Here is an 8998-nt window from a genome sequence, read left to right as displayed (position 1 = left end):
TCAAAACCCTCGAGGAGAAAGTAGGGAAAAACCTCCTAGACCTCCACCGCAGCAATCTCCTACTTGACACATCCTCAAAGGCAAGGGAAATGAAAACAAAACTGAACTCTTGGGACTTCATCAAGATAAAAAGCTTCTGCAAGGCAAAGGAACCAATCAAGAAAACTAATAGGCAACATATGGAATGGGAAAAGATGGTTGCAAATGGCATCTCAAATAAAGGGCTAGTATCCAAAATCTACAAGGAACTCACCAAACTCCACACCCAAAAAAAACGAATATTCCAGTTAAGAAATGGGCAGAAGACATGAATAGACACTTCTCCAAAGAGGCATCCAGATGGCCTATAGGCACATGAAATGGTGCTCAGCATCCCTCATTATCAAGGAAATACAAATCAAAACCATACTGAGATACCATTTCACACCAGTCAGAGCAGCTATAATGAGCAAATCAAGAGACTATAGGTGCTGGCAAGGATGTGGAGAAACGGGCACCCTCCTACACTGTTGGTGGGAATGTAAACTGGTGCAGCTGCTCTGGAAAACAGTGTGGAGGTTCCTCAAAAAATTCCCCTATGACCCAGCAATAGCACTGCTGGGGATCTACCCAAAGAATAGAGAAGTGCTGATGCATAGAAGTGCTGATGCATAGGGGCACATGCACCCCAATGTTCATAGCAGCACTTTCAACAATAGCCAAATCATGGAAAGAGCCTAAATGTCCATCACCTGATGAGTGGATCAAGAAGATGTGGTATATATATACACAATGGAATACTACATGGCAATGAGAAAGAATGAAATCTGGCCATTTGTAGCAAAGTGGATGGACCTTGAGGGTGTCATGCTAAGCAAAATAAGTCAGGCAGTGAAGGACAGATACCATATGTTTTCACTCATATGTATAACAGGAGAAAATTAACAGAGGATCATGGGAAGGGGAAGGGGGGGAAAGAGTTAGGGAGAGGGAAGGAGGCAAATCATGAGAGATTCTTGAATACTGAACACAAACTGAGGACTAAAGGGAAAGGGGAAAAGGGGAAGGTGAGGGGAAGGATGGTCATGGAGGAAGGTATTTGTGGGGAAGAGCACTGGGTGTTATATGGAAACCAACTGGACAATAAACTATAAAAAAAGAGAGACAATACAAAGGAATTTGGGGATAACAGAACTGTTCTGTTTTGTAATGTGGTAGTAGATACAGGACTCCTTGTCTTTGTCAAACTCATAGAAGTATACATCACAAAACTATGTGCAAATTTAAAACTAAATTTGCTCTTATATGTTTTAGAAATCACAATCATGGGTTCATGGCCTTCCCCCTACATAAGTTAATTTTAAAGGACTTTTTAAACAAAGTTTGAGATTGCTAGCAATAATGTAAATGTCATTAATTAGAATATTTTAAAAATAGTTGTATTAGTCCTATATGTGAAGATTTCCAAATACAAATGCTCTATGCTAAGGTCAGCAATTAGAGGACATGACCCCTATTATGCATCCAGCACTGTTTCAAGTTTTGTACTTTTTATACAATTATATTGACGAAATTTCTTTAATACTGACACTTCCATAGTAAATATTACCGTTTCTGAGAGACCATCCTTTTTGGCCTTTACTAAAAATTCTTCTTATAGTACAGTTTGTTAAAACAAGAGGTTTCTTTGGGCTGCATTCCCTATGGCACAGTCTTCACTAAGACTAAAGAAATAATATGCTATTCCTCAAGGACTGAGATCCAGCACCACTCTTTAGAAGATTAAATTTTAATGGGATAGAATAATACCTTCCCAAGCACTCAAACCATTGATGAGATATTCACTTTCACTTCTCTCAAATCATCTCAAAAAAACTTACAGAAGATGCAGAGAATTCACTCTTGTGATTTCACACTATTATAAACAGAACACCCTCTTCCTTTGAAAAGCCATAACTACGCTGTGGGCCACTGTTTTTATTCTGATAATCCCTCTCCAAATGTCCAAATGCACCTACCTGGTAATTCAAGTATGCTTTCCATGGAAGACGTGCTGGAGTCAGAACATGTAGTAGACACTATGTCACTTTCGGGAACATATTCTTGTGGTCCATACCAGTCAACTGTTACAGGATCAACTTGGTCCTGGGAATTTCCAAAAGAGAAGATGATGTTTCAATTTGGAGACAGAGATATATAAACAACAGGAAACACAGGCCGAACACAAACCTGGATGCATTTCATATCACAATTTCCAACATTGCTTCTATCAATCAATTGAATACCTAAACAAAACCATCATTAAACAAGTCCTTGAAATATACTGCTGGAAGGTAATAACAAGCAGACATTATGTGTGGTACATGCTATACGTAGTCAAAACTGAGAAAATAAACAGTACAGATGTGCTGAAAGGACAAGCATAAGAAAAATGTGTGCCAATCAAAAGCCATGGCAAAAAAAAAAATACACAGCTTTCAAAGGTGTTGGTAGGATGCTGATGTGGCTGTGGGATAAGGGCACCACCACCACCAACAGGGCCATTTCTTCAGAGGTCCTGCACATACAGCCTGCACTGGGAGCAAGGAAAGGCAGTTGCAAGCTGCTTAACGACTACTTCTAATCTACATTTAAGCCATGTAGTAGGCTTGAATGCAGATTAAAGTTGAAAGTATTATTAGCAAAAACATCTTTACTCTGTGTACTAGTAGCACAGAGATGGAAATGGCCTTGGTGAGCTTCTAGTGCAACCTTCCCATCTGATAGTGTCAAAGAGGAGAAGGTCATTTAGCAAGTCAGTAGCAGAAGGAGAGATAGAATCAAATAACTCCAAACCCAGCGCTCTTTTAAGCCATTTCCAGCTTTAAGCTGCATACATATATTCCTATTTTAGTGATCCACTTCCACTTCCTTAACAACTGGGTCCTTTTTGAACAGTCTGCAGCTCACTGCTCATATGAAATTAAGTGCCTAGTTTATCAGTGGAATATTTTACATCTCTGCTGAAAATTTTGGTGGTTGGGGTTCTTTTGTTTTTGTTTTTGTTTTGTTATTTGGTTGTTGTTGTATTTGGACTGGATTAAGAAAGAGATCTATCCCAATTTTCTACAAGGAACCTACTTGTTGGAACACACTGACTCAAATCAAATCCCAGCATTTGAGCTTCAGGAAATTGCACAACTGTTCAAGTACACTGTGCTTTGTATTCCTTACAATAAGCAATGTGTTGCAGGGGATGTGACAATCTTTCATCATTTAGAAAGATATGCTGGTGGCGTGGTATTCACTGAGATGGGATATGACCTTTCTTTCTCTGTCCTCTTCCTTCTGCTTTTTATCACAGTCATATATCAATTTAATCACTAGCTCTCTGCTTCCTGGATGAGTTTCAGTATAAATGTGGATACTTGGGTGTTGATTAAGATGTTCATTTTTGTGTGTTCATATGTTTTATTTAACCTATTAACATAAATTCACTAAGCTTAAATAAACTCAAAAGGACAGAATCATGTGCAGCAATGGTAACTGGTGTGGAAAAAAAAAACAAAACAAAAAACTATTTTAGAAGCAAAAAGATACCAGTGAAGGGGAGCAGATTTGTCACCTGTAGTAGCTATGGCAACTGTAGGGCTCATTTGATTGTTTCCCATCTCTTAAGAGTCCCTGTCCTTTGTTGTTTGGTTGAAACAGTATCCTGAAAATTATTATTTGATACATTTTGTCATTTGGGGCAGGAAAGTTAAGTCTTGTCCTAGGCACTCCATCTTGATTAGAAGCAGAAGTTTTTCAATTCCAGGGAATACTATACAGTTATTGAAATAATTACAGTTAGGATTAGAGAAAGATGAAACTGCGTGACCAATGAAAGCCAAGGTTGTGGAGGATCATTATCACTAAGTGAAAAATACATATGATGGTAGACTAAGACTGAGTGGGAATAAGCAAATTTAAATAGCAATTGTGCCATGGTGGTGTGATTATGGGTTTCTTTAAAAATATGTATCTTTAACCGTTATAATTACTTAGGTTTTATAGTTTTATAAAGTGAGAAGTTTTAAATCCAGCTTTCCTCAAAACACACTAATTTGCTCAAAACACAGTAAGTTGAAGGTCTCTGGATTGTTCACACATTAGACACTGCAGATCCTGGGTAAATATATGTTGACTGACTGATGAGGTAAGGCTATCAACAGCATAGATACCAGACTGACAACCAGAGCTATACAGATGTCTTGGGTTCTTTTCCTAGCATAATTGAAATTAGTTTGTGTGTAAACAGAACACTGTTCTGTCTAAATTAGCCTTTTTCTATGTAATTTCCTCATTTTCATACTTTCTTGAACAGAATGTTAGGTTAAGCAGAGGTATTTTCTCCAGAAAGTTGTATCTACATACAAGTGGCTTGTTATCCTTCAAGGTTCTTCTAACTAGTCTAAGAATTAAATTTACATCAGATAGACTAATAACAGAAAATCAAACATGTGATTTAGACTCTTTCTCCTCTTCCTGGTACAAGGAGGGAGACACCCTTACAAATAGAGATTTCCCTTATAAATAAATGTAAATGTCTCTTACAAAAGGGTAACTTCTACTCAGTTTTCTGAGTTTGTCCTCTGTTTGCACTTTCTTAAAAATATTCAGCCTAAAATAATCCTTATGCCAGAGACATATTTTGGAATGCTAACTAAATTCTGCTCCCTACAATGAGCAATAGTTGGAAAAGGCAGTCAAAAATCAGCACTTTCTATTTAAAATATGTGCTCACAGTATCTCCCATGTTACAGAAGAGCTTAAATAGTAAAAAGACTTGGTGTCTGCACAGTTCCAGAAACACACATATCCTTTCAGATAAAATCACATGCAGACCTGAAAATCAAAGTAAGAGTCCACCCATCCAGCCTATCTATACTGCTCTTAGAATCCCTTTACCATATATGTGAAGAATGCTATAAAAATAACACAGTGCTATAACATACAATATTCATTCGTGCATATAATATTTATAAGTGCATACTACATATGATAAGCCTTGTTCAAGATATTTGGGGATAAAACAAGACACTCGTGCCTTCACAGAAGCTTCACTCTATTGCAGGGATACAACAAATACACTGATAAATGAGGTTCCATTGAACCTTGTTACAACCAGATGAGATAGCCTAATAGATGACCACTCCTCTTTTAAAGGTGGGAAGATGGAGACTTTCCATGGGAAAATAACTTTCTCCAGGTCACAAAATTGGTAAATGGCAGAATCAATCAGGAATTGACCCTTATCTTCTGAAGCCTAGACCATTTTTCTCTCTGCAGCATAATCACCACTGCAGTGATCTAGCCAAGCAGCTGTGCCATGGGCACCCATGGAGTGGCAGGTAAGGTGGAACACCATCCACAGGGAAAGCTTTTTGGTAGTTTTTTTCTGTTCTATGCTTTTTTTCTTGCAGTTTCACCTTATCTGCCAGACTACAGTTTCAGATGATTGAAAGGTCCAGGTTTCATATTTCTATTAATGTGCATCCCTAAGATTCTCTCTAGTAACATCTGGTGAATGGATCAATGAATGACACATTCAGTGGCTTAGGAAAAAGATGGAGACCATCTAGGTTAGTCAGGGGCTGGATCCTGTCCATGATGGGATGATGCAGTCTCATGAGCCTACTCATATTATTTTTGAAATGTATTCAGAAGTCAAAAAGATCTTGAGCAATGGCATAGAGTTTAGCTTCTTTTTTTTTTAAGTACTACAGAGACCATCCCAAGTGCTAGGGGCCAAGGGCAGGCTGCCCCAACATGGGCCTCTTTGTCATGAAGACAATTTTGAGTTAAAAAGCAATACAAATCCAGCAGATTCAGGAAAAACTCTTTACCTGTAACGTCAACAATTGCCTAAAAAGATTTAGATAGAAGCCCTGCTCCAGGAAGAGAGCTGTCACCATAGATAACTACACTATCCATGAACTAGGGATGGGGTATAAGGAGGACCTAACAATGCCTGTTTGATCAAAGTCCTCTCTATGTCCCATGGTTTCTGAGTGGGCCAGCCAACATTTGTTTAACAAACATTTACTCTTTTTCATTCTTCCTAAGGATTGCATACCTTCCCTTTGAAGTCCCAGACCCCTTACCCGCTTTTCCTTAGTTTAGGATGACATATATACCTCATTTTGTTTGACTTCTTTGAAATTTCCATGTCTGTGTAGGTTCCCTGTATATACATTAATAAATTTGATTCTCCCCCATTAATCTGTTTCATGTCGATTTGATTCTTAGTCCGGTTAGAAGGACCCTGAAGGTCCTTGTGCTCTCCAACAGAAGTACAGTGGTTGCTGGCTTCCAATAAGAAATGGTTACAAAATGGCAGCTGTGGAACACCATTCAAGTGCTATGCCTACATGGGATACTTCTCACAATTAAAAGCATTTTTATGTTGGCAACATACATTAACTAAAGAATCAATGTTACAGGGATAAAGATTCATTCCATTTGCCTTATGGCTCTCTTATGTACATACATCTGAGGCAGTTGCAGCAGGTTCAGCAAACAGTGATTCCATTCTAGAACTTCTTATTTGGCCTTGAACACTTCTATAAAGAGATGAAAAGAGAAATAGTATGCACATCTCATTTTCCATTTAAATCTAAATTTTCTATTTTACACTAAAAATAAGATTCAAAAAGGAATATTTTTTAAATATATAGCATCATCAATCTTTGAGGTGCTGCTATTCCTACATAGAAAGTTGGTCTGCACAGTATCTATAAAATTTATCATCTACATCCTAATTAGAATGAAGTTTGCTTCAGGTTTCAATGCCTCTGGTTAACAGTGGTGAGCAATGCAAGCTAAAAAAAAAAACAAAACCCACCAAGGTGTATGAGTGAATCTTAATTTTTAAACCAACTGCAATTACAAAAAGAAATGCCTTCAAGCCAAATTTAATTTTGTTTCCTGTAATTAGAGAAGTTCTCTATTCTTTGCCTCATTAACAATTCATTTCTATCAAAATTAGAATTTTGATGCCCAAGGTGAGAATGCAGCTTCCTGGCAAACTAAGTACTAGTTTATTTTTTTACCAAATGAGTGGGCATGAGAGAGAAGGGGAAGGGGAGGAGAGAATATGAATGAATGAAAATCTTGGTTTTAATGTTTAAATTACTTTGTCAGCCTTAAAAATTTCCTGAGGATCTGTTATTATAATGTATTTTGTTTTCAAGAGGTTTTTTTTTTCTTTGCAGGCCCCATCACTTGAGAAAATGAGAAACTGGAGTCTGATAACAGATATGATAAAAAGCATGTTTTAGAATAGCAACACAGCAACAAAATATTATCTGTGAAACTCTCTCAATTTATTCACAAGACAAGAAATTAACAAAATAACTGGGTTCTTCTGCAAGATTTCAAAAAGTCAATACTGATCCAATGGCTAAAAATTTTCCATTCATATTTCACAGGACCCAGCCAAAAAATCAATTGTACTTACACCATTTACTTTTAATGGTAGAAAACTAAAAAAAGTTTGAAAAATGTATATTTTGGATATCAAAATAGATAACATTTAGGAAGTATTAATTTAAATTGCATGAAACAACTACTTAATGAGTAAATTCAGTCATATGATGTGGCTATAAAATGCTTATTATGTATTTCTGAATGGCTTGAATCATGAAACATAGAGTTATTTACAAATTTATTGATATCATTTAAAAATAAAATACTAAAAAATTATCATCTATATTTTTAATTTTTTTCAGTTTGTGACTAAATTGATAAGTCAGCTTACTCAAACTGAATGTTTTCTTCCTAAGTGTTGGTACTTCTTCAAGTTTGTTCATTTTCTGCTCTTTATTTATATTATCTTCTTGCAGACTGCATTTTGTCTCTTGGCTTCAACCAGCAGCAACTCTGACATCCGCATCTCAAGATATCTATCTTAAGTATAGACCCAAATATCCAACTGCCTTTAGGACATGCTGTCTGGATGTCTAACATTAGACACCTTAACACCAAGTGGTCCAATTAGGCTACTCTTCCTCTTCCTCATCTTCCTCCTTCTACTCCAGTGTCTCCTCTGTTGGTGGGTGACAAGAGCCACCCTCTACCCAGTGAGTCATGACTAAAACCTCCAGTCATCTTTGACTCATCAGTTATTCTTTACTGTCTTCTGTATGAACATTTGTTAGTAACTTTCTGTCCACCTTTTCTACTTGGAAATTTCTTGAAGGCAGTCCATATGCATTGAACCTCTTGCATCCCCAGCACCTAGTACAATGCAGACCTCACTTACTAGGTCCTTCATGAATATTTTCTGAGTGAATAAAGAAACAAACAATCTGAGTAGCCAACGCAATTGAAATAGTTGCACATTCCTGCCCCCAGATCTGCTTGGCTTGAAGTAATTTTACTGGACAAGACACTGACTTTGGCAACAAAACATCGTGAGGTGATTATGACTTGCTTCAAATCCACTGGCTCAAGAATGTAATAGTTTTCCAAATTCTTCCATGAATGTATATTTCATGCTTCTCTCTACATCAGTATAGATGGCAAATTTCTGACTTATAATCAGAATGTAAAAGTTACAAATAAGCACATACATTGCTTTAAAAAAAAGCATTAAAGAATATTTCATTCCTAACTACTCTGTACATGTAAATAATGAATTCAGGCTCTGCATAGGAGGTGTAAAACAGAGGGTTTGCAATAAAACACTGCTGGCCTTTGTCTGGAGCAGTTAATATAGACACAAATTTCATTTTTCAAATCATATAAGTTTATTTTCAAAAAGAAAGAAAATGATCAAAGAACACTTTGCTAGATGTATTTACATGGAAAAAAATGCCTTTTAATATTATTTTAAAAAGTACCTCTGTATCATTATGTAAGAGCTCAAAATGTTACTCTTTTTTTTTCCATAATATTTTATTGTCAAATTGTTTTCCATACAACACCCAGTGCTCTTCCCCTCAAGTGCCCTCCACCATCACCACCACCTGTCTTCCCCCCTCCCCCCTCCCCCCCA

The 8998-nt window shown here is 36.9% G+C and overlaps 1 protein-coding gene across 1 annotated transcript in view; it reads right to left on the bottom strand.

Annotated features, from left to right (window-relative positions):
- PASD1 (PAS domain containing repressor 1) overlaps positions 1 to 8998 on the bottom strand; it is a 55035-nt gene that overhangs the window by 12678 nt on the left and 33359 nt on the right. The window contains exons 7-8 of the mRNA XM_029930701.1: positions 6491 to 6563; positions 1998 to 2124 (exon numbers count right to left, since the gene is read on the bottom strand). Coding sequence (XP_029786561.1) covers positions 1998 to 2124; positions 6491 to 6563 — 200 coding nt within the window. The remainder of the gene's footprint in view (positions 1 to 1997; positions 2125 to 6490; positions 6564 to 8998) is intronic.

The sequence above is a fragment of the Suricata suricatta genome, chromosome X (assembly GCF_006229205.1).
Source record: "Suricata suricatta isolate VVHF042 chromosome X, meerkat_22Aug2017_6uvM2_HiC, whole genome shotgun sequence".
NCBI lineage: Eukaryota > Metazoa > Chordata > Mammalia > Carnivora > Herpestidae > Suricata > Suricata suricatta.
This window is presented reverse-complemented; position numbering and strand designations above follow the sequence as displayed.